The sequence below is a fragment of the Podarcis melisellensis genome, assembly GCF_964234715.1.
Source record: "Podarcis melisellensis genome assembly, chromosome: 10".
In the NCBI taxonomy this organism is placed as follows: Eukaryota; Metazoa; Chordata; class Lepidosauria; order Squamata; family Lacertidae; genus Podarcis; species Podarcis melisellensis.
Genome location: NC_138542.1, coordinates 56,728,821 through 56,746,874, shown reverse-complemented (window position 1 = coordinate 56,746,874; position 18,054 = coordinate 56,728,821). Strand labels below are relative to the sequence as shown.

The window sequence follows — 18,054 nt, the reverse complement described above, 5'->3', positions numbered from 1 at the left end:
TAATCTGTATGTGCTTGTCCACATTTTCAGTCACATGGCTCTGATCATGCGAGTTCATACAAGACACACATACCAGACTACTAAGGACACCCAATTTAGAAGAGTATTTGTATAAGTTCACCCTAATTCAGGACAGAACAATTGTCCTGGTGATGACCCAGATGCAGGTAAGAAGAGTTCAATGAAAGCAGTACTGCTACTCCAAATTTTGAACTCAGTTCCAAATTCAGACTCAGAAGGTAAAATGAATTCCTCAAACTAAGAACACAGCAGACTGCAGGTACAGGCATTTCAATCTTAAATTACAACATGTCAAGCGTGAAGAAATGTATTACACTGTCTGATTCTATCAGCATCTTTATTGATTCTGCTAAGAGCTCCAAGAATCAACATCCTATTGATGAAAATGGAACAGCAAGAGGTGCAGTCATTCCTCCCAGTCTGGTCGTAGCAATTTATAGCTCTCTGAACAAGAGATGCTGCTTTATATGTGGGTCAAGTAATTTTGTTGTAAGACAGCCTGAATAGCAACTGCCTCCAACAAGTGATGCTCTCTGTGCTGACAGCATAAAGTACTACTGACACCATGTTTGTATGACAAGCACCAAGCACAGAAGCAAGCAACTGGGTATTAGACAAATAGTCTCCAGAAACCTGCAATTACTTCAAGGCAATCAAGTTCAATACCCAGAATCTATGGCAGAGTTCCCCATTATGGAACACTTGTGCCCACAAGGCCCCTGTTCCTCCTTCCCTTAAAAATGTCTTCCATCTTGGTTATGAGTTGGCAATGGTGGTTACTTTTTGGTCTCCTGAAAAATTCCTAGAACTTAAGGAGGAAGTTGGAAAAGTGGTGCTCTTTCCCACTTCCTCTTTCAGCTCTAATCCTAAATTTTCCTTCAGCCAAACTTCGACTTAAAGGGGCCTGCAACTCAGAATACTGCATTTCTGATATTCAAACAACATATATATTTGCAAAACAGTTTCCCCCATGCTGTTATGATATTAGCCATCCCCAAAGCATCCATTTCCCATCCCTTCTGGTGACAAGCATGAGCTACCTGGGGAGGGAAACATGTTGCCCACCAGATGTTGTGGGACAACAAGTCCCACCACCCCAAAGCATTGGCCATGCTGCTTGGGATTGACAGGAGTCCAACAACATCTGGAGGGCCACAAGGTCCTAAGAACATAAGGTTGTAAGAACATAAGAACATATGTTCAGGTCCCCACCTCTGAGCAACCTGTAGGTCATTTTTTGAAAATCATTAAGTGATAAGCAAGGCAAAGCATTGTTGCTAGTTAATACATCAAAGGACTTGCAGCAACACATACACGAAAAGTGCAGAAAAAAACACAAAGCACATAATCGAGTAGATTATCTCCCACCAAAAGATACTATGCATCTGGAAAGGCATATAAAGTGAGGAACAGGGGCGATCTTCCTGGAGACTGCAGCTAGAGATGGCCCTCAACTAAAAAAATTAGTTGGCAACCAGGTTGAAAGATATATGCATCGTTTGGAGAGAGTACCACTTTAAAAATAAATTAAGGACAACAAAAAGGGGTGCTTCATTAACAAGTTCCCACCTTGCCTCCCACATTTCAAAAAAATGAGTCAAAAGCATCTGTCCAAGAAGTGCTCTATAATAGTTGTCTACTAATAAAGCTCTGGTGCTCTATCATACATAGCATATACTGAGTTCATATGTAGTGGCACCAGGGACACCTCTGGGATTGGGGAGAGGTTTCTGGAAAACATCTGCCCTCCACCCCCTTTTTTTGAATGGTCTTTGGGGATGAAAATGCAAGGTTGGCAATTCAGTTAGAATGGTTGGACCATGCACCCAATGCTGCTTTTAGCCTATTTTAGTCCGTGGTTATTTGCTCTTATTGTAATTAGATACAGTGGTACCTCGGGTTAAGTACTTTATTCGTTCCAGAGGTCCGTTCTTAACCTGAAACTGTTCTTAACCTGAAGCACCACTTTAGCTAATGAGGCCTCCTGCTGCCGCCGCGCCGCCGGAGCATCATTTCTGTTCTCATCCTGAAGCAAAGTTCTTAACCTTAAGCACTATTTCTGGGTTAGCGGAGTCTGTAACCTGAAGCGGATGTAACCTCAGGTACCACTGTACAGTAGTTTTTGTATTTTAATCATTTTTAATAGATGTATCTTAGTGATTGCAAACAGTTTTGTCGGACGACAGTTCTGAAAAGCAGCGTATAAGCCTTTTAAATAAAAGAAGCAAGGTATTAATTATAAAATGTGTTCAGCCTTTAAAATGCTGCAAGACTTTGTCCCTCCTCACACCTTGCAAGCATTGTAATAAATTAACAATCACTCAGCAATCTATCCAAGGGTTGGCAACTGCCCTTGGACATTCTCTGCCCTTGGACATTAAAAAGTGGTGTGGAGGGGTGTAAAATATGCTACGCGAAAGCCATGCCATATGTTGGAAGGAACAGAAGCAGTACTGTCCAGTATTGTTTTATTTCAGGTAAGCTCCTTCTGAATCGAGAGGCAGTAGGGAAATCAGATAAATAATCACATTTGACACTTGAACCATAAGGATTGCAGTATTTTCATTCTCGTTACTTCCTTTGCTCTTCTCCCTGCCCCCCCACCCCCCGTTTATACTCCAGGGTGCTGCAGCCCAGAAGTCCACAGTCCACTTAATGCATCTGATGATGCAAGCTGCAGACTACAAAAGACTACAGTAAATCATTTTAAGATTGGCTCAGTGAAGAGGCTGAAGGAACATGATGCAATTCTACTGCTGAAGTTAAGTTAACTGACCCTGGATGGGAAATCAACAGAAAATCGCATAAAGTTATTTGAAGAATACATGGCTGCAAACTATTATCGCTAAAGTTTATAGAACACTTTTTTATTTTATTTTTATTTTTGCCAGCACAGACTGACACTATAATCTTTTGTAATTCTTTCTTCAGGTTTCAAATCATATGTCAGGAGAAAGGACTACAGCTCAGAGGGAGAATATATACTTTCCATGCTTAAGTTCCCAATTCTAATCCCCTATTGAAATATTATCAGGTATTCTTCCTGGTATAAGAAAGAGACCCCAGTGGGAGTACCCAACTAGCCAACACGTCCAATGGTATGGGATGATCGGAACTGTAATCCAACAATATTTGGAGGGCACCATGCTGTCTGCCTCTCATAGATGCGCCAGTGATTCAGCTTTGTAGGTTCATAAAACATTAACTGCAAAATGGACCTTGGATTTCTTATTCAAACAAGGCGCTCGGTTTCCTCCAAAAGTTAAGTGCTAATTTCTGTTTACCCATATACAAATGACAATGCTAGAAGAACATGAACTTCCATTCACTGCCTCAGTCATGGAGGGCAGAGGTCACCTGGTTCAAGATGCTGCTGGAATGCTGACTCACTTTGCCTGTCAGCAACTGAAGTGTCAAAGCACGACTCCTTTCCAAGCACGTTATAACACAGTCCCCCAAAGTTGTGCAAGGTCTATTAGAATTAGAGCAAGATTTTTGTTTCATCTGGCCAACAAAAATAGATAAAATAAATCTGTTTTAATCTTCTAACCCCTTAAGTCCCCATATCCTGCTTTGAGACTAACCCTTTGGTGCTTTTTAATTGTCTCATTGTTGTTTTATTTATTATCTAGAATAGCAGCCATCACCAGGATTCATGGAAAGGATGTAAATGATAAATGAGGCCAATCCTATGATCGGGGGGGGGGGGGGGCAGGCAGCTAAGAGTCTATAGGATTCAGGAGAAGGGCCACCAGAGGGACCCTGGCACAAAGCACAGCTTCCCGCCACAGTCCCACCATCCATAATCTGCAGGTGGTGAAGGCCCAAATCCAGACCCAGCTTCCTCTTACCCCAGCATGATGCCAAACATGCCCTGAAACTATGCCAGCCCCTGCAGTTGAATGAACAATGAAAGGGTAGGGAAGAGAAGACTCCACCTCCCACCCTGGCCACCAGTAGCTCTCAGGGATTTGGATGTGGCAGTTGTTCCAAGGCTTCACTCCCTCATTCCCAGATGGAACCTTGTGCTCATCAGTAGCTGAAATAACTACCTATTCTTGTTTATACCGTCTTCCGTTCCCTTCCCTTCCTTCTCCTCCACTGCCTCCCATGTCAGATTCTGCTCTGCAAGCCCTCTCATGTAGGAACCTGTCCATTAGGACTTGCAAAGCACCGTGCACATTGAGGAAGATATGCAATAAAGAAAACATTAATATGGACGCTTCTTCTGGAAGCGAGTTTTCAATATTTCCCTTTTGATTCCCCCATTACACAATAATAAATCAAAAATAGCTTGCAAAAACAAACAAACAAACAAACCCAAGTGTGCCCTTGAATCTCAACCCCGCCAATTAAATTTGCTAGGCCAATTAATCAAAAAGCTTTATTATTTATTTATTCATCCATTCATTCTGAAATTGACATCCTGCCAACCAGCTAGGAATGGCTCTCATGGTAGCTATCAATACATTAAAAGCATTTATAGCTAAACAATATTTTTAAAACTGTACTTTTAAGCAAACAGCAAGCTCGTCTACAGCTTCCTTGAAAGGCAACCATTTAGTTGATTAATCTACCAATTAAGTCAATTAAAGTTTGCAGCCCAATTGTAAGCAACTGATGTTTTGGTGGGAGGACCAAGAACATGAATACATGAAGTTGTCTCATAAAGGGTCAAACCACTGGTCAAGGCAGCCCAGTTCTTCCTATTCTGACTAATGGGAGGTTCTCACTTAACCAGCCACACACTTTATTAACTAACTGTGCAATCCTGTACAAGTCTACTAAGGTGTCAGTCCTATTGAGTTCAATGGAGCTTACTGCCAGGTTAAGTGGGCAAATGATGGAAAGAAATCTTGAGCAGCAGTCAGGCGCACAAACCATTTACTGAACTTCAAAAGCAGCTGGTGATAGAATCGTGGCCTTTGACTTGACTTCAGAAGGCCAACTCTTATAAAGTTTTGGAATGTAATGAACTTAATGACATCTGTACACATTCTGCAAAACTGTAATATCCAACTTGATAAGCCAACCTGGCAAAGACAATCAGCAAGGGGGGGAATCTAACAGCATCTTTACTACTCATCAGTTTGAAAGCAAGTTAGCATATAAAAGGTAACTTTAGATCAATGGTTCTCCAACTTAGACACCTGCTGTGCTTCTTTGCATTTAGCCTTCAGGATACTGCAAATCTTCTTTTGCAGTTCAGGAAACAGCAACAAGACTATTCACACTTAAAAGCAGTGAGAACTTCCTAATCAACACCACCATGTAAATGCCCCTATTTTCAGAAAGAGGAATTGGAAATTACTCTAGTTAAAACTCCCAAAGGTCATACTATGCAAATCAACCCTGGTGCACCTTCAATGCTAGAGGAACCAGCAGGGTTCTATTTCTGAAACAAGCATGTATGTAAACGGAAGCCATATTTGAGATTGAGACCAACACACACACTCAGGCTCCAGGTGGGAAACCAAAACCTTATTACAATAGCTTTGATTCCGTCACAGATGATCGCATAAATGGACATCAAATTACTAAAAGTTACAATGTGCAACATATACAAAATGGCAATGTCAAATCAATTGTAAAGTTCAAAAATTGTATAGAAACAATTTGCTAATTACTGCTTTAAAAAAACAAAAACAACTCAATGAGACTTCAAGTACATAACCCAGATTCAGCTCCAGCAGTGCTTTAAAAGCAAAGTTACATGCAACTTAATTGCACCAAAACACAAATAACTTCTAACTTTTTCTAATGAAGACTATGGGGAAGCAATTTCTGTGCTGGTAAATTAACACAATCACCCCTTATCCCATATCAAACCGACTGAATGCAATGAACACAGATGAAATCTATATTCAGGTAAGGATTCCTGTTTATGCATGGATCCTCTCAATGGAATCAGGGGCTACATATTAAAGATTATGGCCCTAATCATTTGATTGCTTACCAGGTATTAGTACTCTGAAACCATCCTGTTTCAAGTCAAAAATGTCATCCACACAGCAAGTGTACAATTAAGACTTTAAATGAAAACTCGCCACCAGCTCACTCAATAAGTGGCAAATTAGTTTTTTTAAAGAGCATGCAAAGAATTTAAATGAGGCTGATCTCAACTTCAAGCAAAAGCTGAAGAATTCTTTATATCCATTGCTTTTGAAAATTTAAGAAAAGTTCACCATCATGAGTCAGCCTAGTGAAGACAAATATCATAAAAAGCATTTCAGAATTTCCTTGTGTCAAGTTAATAACCCTGAATTAAGGCAAGTACAAGCTATTTTCATTCCAAAAACTTTACTAAAATTATTAAATTCAGCTTCAGAATTGGCCACAATGCTCATGCAAAAGGTAAGCAGGTAAATAGCTCAGGAGTGGGGAGACCTGTTTACTTCCAGATGCTGCTGAACTACAACTCCCATCATTCCTGACCACTGGCCATGCTGGCTGGGGCTGATGGGAGTTCGAGTCCAACAATACCTGGAGGACCACAGATTCTCTATACCTGAATTACCACTTTAGCAACAATAGTCAGCTACTTTTATTTCACATACAAATGGATCCCGATTAAGTTTGAATACAGCTCTCCCTTTTTCTTTTTTTGGCTAATCATCATACTGCAGAATCTGGAGAGTTTTCTGAACGAGATGCACAATTTAATTTTAACCTACTTTATTTTCAGAGATGCAAGTGCCATGTATCCAGCACAGGTCGTTTTTAAAAGGTGTCTTTGTAGTTTCTTACAACCCCCTTTCTATATTTTGATAGACTTTCTCCTACTTCCACAGCTAGCTATGCGGAGAAAAGCCTCTGGCATCTCTCCAGCTTTAAACCTGTTACAATTTATTTTTGACAAATCCTATTGAAATCACTCTAAATCATATGAGCAGTATTTTTAGCAGAATGCAACAAACACTTTCAGGATTGGGGATGATGGAGAGACTCGTTTTTTTAATCATTCTCAAGCAAACTATTCCAGCTAAAAGGACAATATACCCAGATATCTGATGAGGGGGAGGGGGACTGGTCTGCTGTCTGTAAGCATTTGGATAGATAAAAACATTGGGGGGCTTCGTCAAATTGGTAGCTAATGCAAAATAATGATTTTTACTAGGAACTATTGATTTCACTGGATTGTAGGAAGACAGCCTATGGGGGGTGGATTTTTCACTAGACGTCTCTTAAACACATTTCCTCACCGGAATTTTCTAGATTAAGCTTGTGTACATAGCTGTGTCTCTTAACTTTTGTAGGTTGCCTGATACAATGACTAGCACAGAATGAGTAATATTAACAGTGATGAACCTCAGCACCGGCCCAAACAGTATCACAAGCTTACCTGCAATTTGTAATGAATAATTCACACTGTTATGTAAAGAGCTAGCGTGGTGTAATGGTTAAAGAGTTGGGACTAGGGCCTGGGAGACCAGGGTTCAAACACCTTGAGTTCCTTGGATAAAAGGTGGAATTAAAATGTAACAAAATGTGTAAATAAATACCTCTTACTGCCCTTCCAATAATAATAATATATTTTAAAGAAACCTAAAGCTATGGTACAAAAAACAAAACAAAGCATCTTAAGATATGTTTTTCCTTTTGTAACTATCTAGCCAGCCAAAATACAAAACTGAAATATAAATTAGCATCATTCTGTCAGCTGGCAAAAAGGAGTTTTAACTTGGCTATCTAATCCCAGTGCAGAGTGGCTTAAAGCAACCCTTTCCCAGCCGAACAGAAGAAAGCACTGCAGTCTCCCAAAGTAGTTACAAAAGGTAGCTTTCCCTGCTCTTTGGACCCAAGATAGCGGTCATTCGAAGGGGAGGCGATTGCAACATTCAAGACCTTCGCAAGCGCACATTATCTAAGGCCTGGTGGCAGCACAGGGCACTGGGGGGTGGGGAACAGGGAATAAAGCCTGAGCCGCGAGGAGGAAGACTGCACTGAAACGTGGGTCCTCCTGGCAGTGACATAACCGAACCTGGCCACTGCAGTCTGGAAGCATCACGATTTTGGGAAGCGGGTGAAAGACGAAGAAGAAGAAAGGGGCAGCGAGAGCCAGGCTGGCTACTCAGATCTGGAGATCCGTGCATGGAAAAGCAATGCGGAAGGCACCATCGGGGTGTTTGGAGGAGGGCTCCTCCTGAGCTGTTGCGGGAGCGGGCGAGGGAAATAAAAACAAAAAGGGAGCTGCGAACACAATAAGTAAAGTCTCCAGCAATGGAGCCTCGGGCGGCGTGTGCGCGGGGCCTGGCCGGCGCAAAGCGCAGACCCCCGCGCTCCAACCCGGGCGCAGATGGAGACCGCGCGCACGCGGCCACCGAGTCGTCCTTTGCTCTCTCCGCCGGGGTGGGCGCAGTGCAAGCGGAGCAGCAGCCCGATCCTCAGGAGCAGCGCACAGCCATGGAGGGGAGGGGATGCGAGCAGGCTCCGTGGGGAGGCGCTAGGGAGAGAAGGAGCAAGGCAGCGGCGGACCGGGGCCGAGCAGGGACTGTGTGCCTCGCAAGGAGAAACGGGGACAGGGTCAGACCCCCCCCCCAGCCCCCGTCTTTGTCTCCCTTTCCCTCCTCGGCTTACCCGCCAGCTCGTCCGGCTCCAGCCCGCTGTCGGCATCGATCCCGCACAGCACGAAGTAGTGCGCAAAGCGGCAGGGCGCCGAGCCCGAGCCGGGCCCGGGGGGCGCCGCGCTGCCGCTCATCCCTCCGCCGGCGTCCGCGATCTCTCTCGGGCAGGATCCCAAGCAGCAGGGGCAGCGCCGCTAACGCATCAGCACCAGCAGCCGCGCTCCTTCCATGGCGCAAGTCCGCCCGGGTGGCGGCCTCCTTCGCCGAGCGGGAGGAAGACGAGGACGCGGCGCCGGTGGTAGTGGCAACAGCAGGAGCAGTGGCAGCGGCGGCGGCGGCGCCCCTCGGTCAGCTGAGGCTGCAGCCGGCGCTCGAGCCCCGCTAGGCACCGTCCCGCCGTCGCCTCTGCCGCCTACCCCTGCCGGTCAGACGCTAAGCCGCGCCGCGGGAGGGAGAAGGAGCGCACCGGCCCGCTTCCGCCCCGCCTCCTCGGCGGGACATTTAAACCACGCTGGGATTGGTTTGGTTCTCAGCCGCCTCCCGAAACGCGTGAAATTTTGCTTGACGGACCACCTGAATTGTTTTCCTGCCTGTTGTAGCAATTACAATGCGCTGTGCTAGATGCTGTATGGTTTTTAATTGTATTTTTAGTGCCTCTCCTGTTTCTCTGCTTGTTGCATTACCATTTGAATCCCATAGAATACAAGGTATCAGAAAGAATCAGAATGCAATTTAAAATCATTAAGAATATTTACTACAGGCTTGCCATGGATCATCTGAGTGAAGCAAATACTGTATGCACAAGGAAGAGGAGAAGAGGCACGGAGCTAACAAAACAACAAAGAGTGGTCAAGAAGCCAAAGCAGAGAAAATGACTCCTGCTAAGCTGACCAGACGCAGGGCAGATGCAGAAGGTCGGATGGCTCCTTCCCCACATATCTGTCCACCAAAAGTGGAAAGTGAAGCTCAGACAAATGCAGAGACATGAGAGACAGGCAGGCAAGATAAAAAGGCTGGAATGGATCTGCAACACTTGCCTGCAGAAAACTGCCACCCCTGGATCCATTCCAGCCTTTTTTTCTGCCTGCAACTCACTTGATGCCCTTTAATAAATAAAATTAGAGTATGTTTGGGCACACTTGGCACACCCCCTGAGCACACCTGGTACAGCCCAAAGTGTTGTTTAGGTGCAACATGATTTTAACGATGATCACACTTAGGAATAAAAAACTAAGGGTTTTGCATTCCAAAATAACCTTGGGTTACTCCGATTACATTTCTGTACATCCTAGTACAAGAGTCGGAAACCTTTTTCAGCCTGAAGGCCACAGTCCCTTCTAGATGTTGGAAGATGTTTGGTGATACCACAGGAAAATGCACCATTTCTTAATTCTAAGAGCATTATTTGGCTGGCTGGCTAAAGATTTTTAATCATGCTACTTAAGTAACCTTAGCAATGCCAGAATATCTCTGATTTCTATGGCCAATCTTTTGTCTTGATTTGATCACTTAATCTCAGCAATTATCAAGTTACCGTATTTTTCGCCCCATAGGACGCACCGGCCCATAGGACGCACCAAGTTTTTTGGGGGGGAAATAAAGAAAAAAAAATTATTTCCCCCCCAGGTGCTTGTGGGGCCGGCAGCGGGGAGAAGCGCTCTTCTCCCCGCAGCCCACCTGCAGATCAGGTCCGGGGACAGAGGGAGGACACACTGCGCCTCCCAACTGTCCCTGGAGCCTGTGGGGCAGGCAGCGGGGAGAAGCGCTCTTCTCCCCGCCGCCCGCCTGCAGATCAGGTCCGGGACAGAGGGAGGACGCGCTGCGCCTCCCAGCTGTCCCCGGAGCTTGCGGGGCTGGCGGCAGGAGAAGCACGCGTCTCCCCGCCGTCAGCCTCCAAACCACATCGGGAGACAGCGGGATGGCGGCGTTCCGCCTCCCCGCTGTCCCCCGACCTTGTGGCACTGGCGCTGCGGCTCTCCTGAAGCCTGGAGAGCGAGAGGGGTCGGTGCGCACCGACCCCTCTCGCTCTCCAGGCTTCAGCGAAAGCCTGCATTCGCCCCATAGGACGCGCACGCATTTCCCCTTCATTTTTGGAGGGGGAAAAGTGCGTCCTATAGGGCGAAAAATACGGTAAGTGATTTGAAAAAATCAAGACAAAAGATTTGTTTTCATATTGCATATGTTAATCAACTTACCAGTGTCAGGTTGTCTGTGCTGTCTTCTTTTTTGCAAATGGTTTCCTGCCCTACTGTTAATACAATCATCTCAGCATTTGTTACCCATTTAGAAGGTTACTGTAAAATATTAAAGGCACATACCGGTATTCAACATATATAAATTTAAACTTTAATTATCACTGATTGTAACTTTTGTATCCCATTGCCATTCAAATCCCGCCTTACAATTTTCCCTTTATATTCCTGGCTGCTAATATTTCACATAATGCTTCTGATGAAGTGAGGTTGAATTTGTCAGTCTCTTAAAGCACTGCAAGGCTCTGCTAGTTTTTACTTTGCTTTGTAAGCCCTCTTGCAATTGAGGTCAGGGAAGAATGCACCTCCTCATACTGGATTGGTTGGTAGTCTGTTCTGTGGCTGCGTGTGGCAGTTTCCTTCCTATGTGTAGTCTGATATATTTATAGGACTCCTTTAAGGGCTATCACAAGTTGCTGAACATCTACACCCTTGTTGTTGCCTACAGCTGTGTGAACTAGATTCTCTGCTATGTATTAATTCACTGTTTAGGACTAAATGCATGCAAGCTGAGAGCAGTCTCTGGGAACTGGCTCATGGGCACATGTGTTCTGTTCAGTTGTGGGTGAACATATCAGACGACACAGCGATTCTTCAAACAGCTCTTGTTTATTCACAGGCCAGAACTGAACTGAACTGAAGGGTTCAGCCAGCCTGCTTATATAGAGCTCCACTACAATGCAACAATAATCACTTTCTGTAACTATCCAATCACCGAACATCACTTTCAATCCCTTATTTGCATATGTGGACCTGAGTGAAAACTATCTACAATATCCCCCTGCTGGCCCAGGGTGAGAACTTCAGTACATAACATGTTCCAAAACTGAAAAGAGAATGGTGAACGTGGAAGAAGGAAACAGGTCTGGTGTGTGGTTGGGAAGACCTTAGGTATGTCAAATATGGGAGTGGAGCTCTGAACACAACCTCAAGCTATATTTAATGGCAAGAAACATATTTGAATGTCTAAAAGGAGCACACCTAGAAAACACCTCTGTCTGAGACATAAGAAGAGCTTTACTAGATAAGGCCAAGGGTTCATATAATCCAACATATTGTTCTAATGGTGGCCAACCAGATGCCTATGGAAAGCCCATAAGCAGAAGCTGGATTCAACAACAAGTAGGAGGGGGAGAAGAGGGAGAGAGGGGGGAAAGAGAGAGAGAAAAGGAGAAGGAGAGAGAGAGAGAGAAACAAGTAGGAGCAGTGGAGTTAAAAGATGCTGGGGAGCAGCTGCTAGACCAGGCAGACAGGTCCTGAATTAGATTGACTTTCCATTTGATTCTGTCTGAATTTACTTCCAGGTGTAAAAAAAAAAGTAAACCCACTTAGGGAGAAGTGGGCACTACAGTATTGAACACATTGGGACTTACATTTGAATAAACATGCATAGGATTAGGCTAAAATCCAATGCACACTTATCTAAGAGTGATAATGTTGAATTTATTCTAAGTAAACCTCAGGTGTGCACTGAATGGCTCAATCAATTCTAAGTAAACCACTGGCTCAATCATTTGCACACTTAGGTTGGCCTGTTGTCTTACTTAGGTGGGTTGTATTTTGAGTAAATATGCAAAGCTCTCTTAGCTGTGTTAGTCACACAGCTCTTTGCATCCTGGCCCCTCTGAACAAACCAAGTTTGTCTGAATCTAGTCACCATCTTTACAGGTACTTCAGATTGCAACATAACTAGAGTTGGGTGTTCTTCATAGCAAGAGAGGAAGTATTTCATTTTTAAATATGATTTTTTCTCAGCAAGAAAGTTGCCCCTGAAAAAAAGTTTATCTCCAAGGGTTTGGGGCAGTGGCAGAGGAAAGGGCATGTGGGGGGTGCGGGCGGTCCCAGGTGTCATCACTGGGGAGGGGTGTGCGACAAAATGAGTTTTTTTAAAAAAATTGGGCTCATGAAACTTTTTAGGAGTGACATGGTGGCTTAGGTGTCTGCAGGTTCCGCGCTGCCTAAAACGGCAGCGTGGGACCTGCAGCTGCCTACTGCCTCTCCCTCAGCCACCCTACAGCTGAGGAGGAGGCGGCGGAGAGACTCCAAGCATCCGAGAGGCTCGCCCCCATGGGAGGCTCACCCTGCCCCTGACTGCAGGACACGCCCCCACACCAGGCACCTGAGCGGCTAGCTACACCACTGGTTTGGGGTATTTTCAGATTCATGAAGATCAACATCAGAGGCTCTTGCAACTTTGCCAGGTATCAAGCACTCAGCCTTTCCTGTAATGGCACTGCCATCTTTCCCTGCTTAAAAAAACCCTATCAATTTTGCACTGTTTTATGCTGTCTCCTTTGGTTTTAATGTTGCTGATGAATATGAAGCTGCCTTATACCAGGACATCCTATTGTCCATTTAGCTCAGTATTGTTTGCTCCAGCTGGAGGTTGCTGCCAAAGTTTCTACAGAGATGTTTCCCACCATCTTTCCTATGCAAAGGATATATGACCATGCTATGACCATGCTGAAGGAAGAGAGCAGGGGCTTGGCTGGAGATTGATGTATTTTAAAGTTGGTGTTATTCTTGCCATAATTGCAATATACTGTATATATTTTTCTTTTGAAAATAATAATAGTAATAATAATGGGGTATAGATAATTTTGCAAACAGGAAAGGGAATGTGCTCATTTAACTAACACACACAAAAATGCATGTTTACTTTGGAGTAAGTTACACTATGTCCAAAACGGTTTGCTTCCCATCACATCTGTTTAGGATTGCAGCCTAGTTTTGGGATTGCACCTCTGGAACTAGAAAATAATAGCATAGCTACTTACTACTTAACTCTATTTTGGCAGCATCATCTTTTGTATTATAAATTAACATCCACTCCTGGATTAACCTTTTGCCTGCAGTAATTATCAGCTCCATTCAAACACTCATCTTTGATTCATGGCCAGTTCTTGGACAGATGGAATAAGAAGGTTCAGCTATAGAGACATTTTTTAACCCAATTAATTGCCTTTTTTATTGCAGTGACTTATTTTCCCCTTTGAATTTTCAATTCTAGCTTCCTGCATTAATAATAGCATTTTTCCTTAATCTCCTCTGAAGCCTTTACCTTTCAGAAGCTGCCAGCCTAAATTGGGTCAACAGCTGACACATATATTAAAGTCTTTTTGGTTTTGCCATAAAGGATCAGACCATTTGTCAATCAAGCCCTATCTCATGCACCCTAGAAATAGTTTTTTAAAAACCCATTTTTAATTGTAATGCCATACAACTGGGAGTAAATCTTTCTATGTTCACCAAGCCTTAAAGGTAAAGGTAAAGGTTCCCCCGCCCGTACGGGCCAGTCATGACAGACTCTGGGGTTGTGCGCCCATCTCACTTAAGAGGCCGGGGGCCAGCGCTGTCCTGAGACACTTCCGGGTCACGTGGCCAGCGTGACATTGCTGCTCTGGCGAGCCAGAGCCGCACACGGAAACGCCGTTTACCTTCCCGCTGGTAAGCGGTCCCTATTTATCTACTTGCACCTGGAGGTGCTTTCGAACTGCTAGGTTGGCAGGCGCTGGGACCGAGCAGTGGGAGCGCACCCCGCCGCAGGGATTCGAACCGCCGACCTTTCGATCGGCAAGTCCTAGGCGCTGAGGCTTTAACCCACAGCGCCACCTGCGTCCCTCACCAAGCCTTACTCACTGATAAATTCTGAAAGCAATTCTAAACTTACTTATTTGTTAGTTTTCCGGTAAGGAGGACCCTGTCCCTTGGTGTCAGCCAGGAACAAATATATCTGACAAGTCAAGACTGCTCCGCCCCTTAATCTTTAAGATTAAAGTTGTACCCAAGCAATTCACTTTATATTTGACCCTATAAACCAAGGAGAGCACCCAAGGTGGCCGACACCCAACTCTTAAGGAGCAAAACTTTTGCCTGCAGCCACAATGCTTAATTTGTTGAAATGTAGAAGGCATGCTAATGATAGGACTAATGCAAGCTTCTCTAGAAGGCTATATTGAAAAACTGCTAAATGTAGCCAATTTGAATTCGTTTTAGCCACAACACAAAATCAGTACAAAATACGTTATGAAAGCAGTTGTGTTTGGTCACATCCATACCATACATTTAACACATGGTTTTCCCCAAAGAATCCTGGCAACTGCAGTTTGCCCTTCACACAGATACAATTGCCAGCACACTTAACAAACTACAGTTCCCAAGATTCTTGTGAAGGAGTGACCCATGCACTTTTAATGTGTGGTGTAGACATGACCTTAGTTGTAGAGCTTTAAACGATGCGCAGCTACATGCATAAACCAGCCACCTTTGACACTGTGATGCTGGGAAAAAAATGGAAATTTAAATAGCCGTTACCAAAGTTCAAACTGAAATATAGACACCAGTTTGTAATCAGAACAATGAACGGTTTAGAGCTGCAGCAGCAGCACCTGCTATTACCCTAGGGAACAAGGATGAGTCCGAGGTCGTTCAAATGCTGCTGGACTCCCATCAGAGTCAGCCAGCAGGACGTAAGACCAGGAAAGAGTTGTACAGTGGTACCTCGGGTTACATACGCTTCAGCTTACATATGCTTCAGGTTACAGACTCCACTAACCCAAAAATAGTGCTTCAGGTTAAGAACTTTGCTTCAGGATGAGAACAGAAATCGTGCAGCAGTGGCGTGGCAGCAGCAGGAGGCCCCATTAGCTAAAGTGGTGCTTCAGGTTAAGAACAGTTTCAGGTTAAGAACAGACTTCCGGAACGAATTAAGTACATAACCCGAGGTACCACTGTAGTTGTAGTTCAGCAACATATGGCTGGACACAAGTCCTCCACCCTTGCCCTATAACAATTCCTTATGATAAGGTCCACATATTTCAAAAAGTGAAAATCCGGACTCAAAAGTTGTTGAGCTTTTTAAAGTTTTGCCCAAAGTTGTTTTGCTTTTCATTATTTTAGCCTTTTTGAGACAGATACAGATAGACGCTTAGCAGCAGGCTCGTAGACAAGGCAGGCCTCATAAGCTCTTATTTCACGTTGAACAACGTCACTATCGCGTTGTGCAAGTCTGCATAGAATGTGCAGCCTGTTTTTCCAGAAGCACAGAAAAGTTCCACCCCTCGCAACTAACAACATAAGAATAGTCTGCTGGATCAGGCCACTGGCCCACCTAGTCCAGCATCCTGTTCTCACAGTGGCCGACAGATGGGAGGGAAACCAGGGAGCAGGACATAAGCACAACAGCACTCTCCCCTCCCATTCTAGCAACTGGTATTCAGAACATTGCTGCCTCCAACTGTGAATCTAATCATCTTTTAAAGCCATCGAAGTCAGGGAGCCCCACTGCCTCCTGGGAGAATTCCATAGTTTGACTGACTATGCACTGCTTGAAGAAGTGCTTTATGTGTCCTACATCTTCCAACAACATCTTTTCTCAACAAAGACCAACTCTACCCACCTCTGTAAAGGGCTGGAAGGCTATAGAAATGCAAAGCCTCCTGACTCAAGTAAATCCTGCAATTGTCATGTAAATGCAGACAAGCCAAATTGTTGGCATCCATCTGTTGACAAACCCCATCTGCCCCTCACTTCCCTCTACAGAACATGCAGAAAACTGGCTTATTGACCATTGGACCCACTACTGGTCCACTCCATTGCTGGAGCCTGTCTTTGCATGCAGGGGAAGTCGCTACTAAGGTTACCTTCACCTGCTTTAGCCAGCCAGTTGAAGCCATTCTTGGGGTGTGGCTGCCATTGCATGCAGACAGCTCCTAGGAGCCACAGGTGAGAGCTGAGTGCAGGGCGGGGACCAAAGGTGAACAAACTGCCCCCACCTGAGGTGCTGCCCCTCCCATAACACCCCAAATAATCAAGCTAGGTGTTAATCATCACTCTCAGGAGCAGCTTTTTGGAGTGGGACAATCTGGAGCTCTGCCTCGCACAACTTTCTGCAAAGCCACGGTAACTCATTGTCTGTAGTGCAGAGGCGGAGAAAGGAAGGCGAATGAAACCCATTGTTAATTATAATTAATTACATTTATATACCACCCTTCATCAAGAGGCCCCAGGGCAGTTCACAAAATAAAATACAAGATAAAACACAAGTAAATTAAACCAAAACAACAAAACACTGAGCAGTCAAGTTTATTAAATTTGTGAGGTCCATGCCTTTACACAAAATACCATAAAACATTATTAAAAGATAAACAATAAAATTATAATAATAAGCTAAAATTCAAGCCTTGCTGTCCCAGCAAGGAAACTACCCCCCAAAAAAACCACCATTCAAGAAAGAAGATACAGCAACAGGTTAGGAGAGCAATGGGAGGGACCTCCCCTTTTCATCCAGGAACCATACTCTAGTTTTCATAGCCTTCACCACAAAGACCGCTACCACGTGAGAAATCCGTGGATCAGCGTCCACCAGTAAAAACTTTACTTGGTCCTCAGAGTTGACTATAGTCAACAACGAAACAATAACACACACCCCTTCCCACAGATACATTTAAAATATGGTATGAATCAGCCAAAAGCCTTGTTGAAGAGGAATGTTTTCGCCTGGCACCTAAAAATATATAATGAAGGAACCAGGCGAACCTCCCTGGGGAGAGCATTCAACAAATGGGGAGCCACTGCAAAAAAGGCCCGCTGGGTCTCATGTGAAGAAGGACCTCAGTATGAAATGGTCCAGCTTTTAATAATGTAAATCTGTGACCAGCCATGCAGTTAGGTAACTTTTAGACTCAGGACTTAATGGTCGCTCCCTCCTTTTGATGGCAATATGTATTTGTTCACTTACCTTACATCGTAGTAAGTCAGCTCTACTTAGTTTGCAGGTTCTCCTGCTCGTTCTGCTGTGCAGGACTCTGGCCCAAACTCATGCACCATCACCACCACAGACCATGCGAGTATGGAGAGTTCTGGGAGTCACATTTGTCTCCTGGGCCTGAATTCCCCTACCCTGTTATCTGAGAAGAGGCCTCCTCCAAGGCAGCTGATGTAACAGAAAGGGAATGCTGAATAAATACAGTATAATAAAGGATTTTTAATGGTAAATGATAACACATGAAGGCTTTGCAAGGGTAGGGGGCGCTATGATGTCAAATCTTTGTTCTGAAAAAATACTAATTGCAGCACATATCTATTGTACTAAAATCTGTGATCACTAGATGGCCTCATAACCTAATAAATTTAGGGAAATCTAGGCATAATGTCCCTACTGTGTGAGTGGCATTAAATCTGAAAGGTTTACTCTGACAGGACTCTGCTGTTCCCTC

At 44.4% G+C, this 18,054-nt stretch overlaps 1 protein-coding gene across 6 annotated transcripts in view; it reads right to left on the bottom strand.

Annotated features, from left to right (window-relative positions):
• DENND5B (DENN domain containing 5B) overlaps positions 1-8,997 on the bottom strand; it is a 101,560-nt gene extending 92,563 nt beyond the window's left edge. For 3 of the 6 annotated variants that reach the window (XM_081926729.1, XM_081926728.1, XM_081926727.1), the window contains exon 1: positions 8,599-8,996. In XM_081926729.1, coding sequence (XP_081782855.1) covers positions 8,599-8,719 — 121 coding nt within the window. In that variant the 5' untranslated portion in view covers positions 8,720-8,996. Of the gene's footprint in view, positions 1-8,598 lie in introns of all 6 variants that reach the window. The other 3 variants (XM_081926730.1, XM_081926731.1, XM_081926726.1) reach the window with 2 other exon arrangements.
• Positions 8,998-18,054: the final 9,057 nt, after the last annotated feature.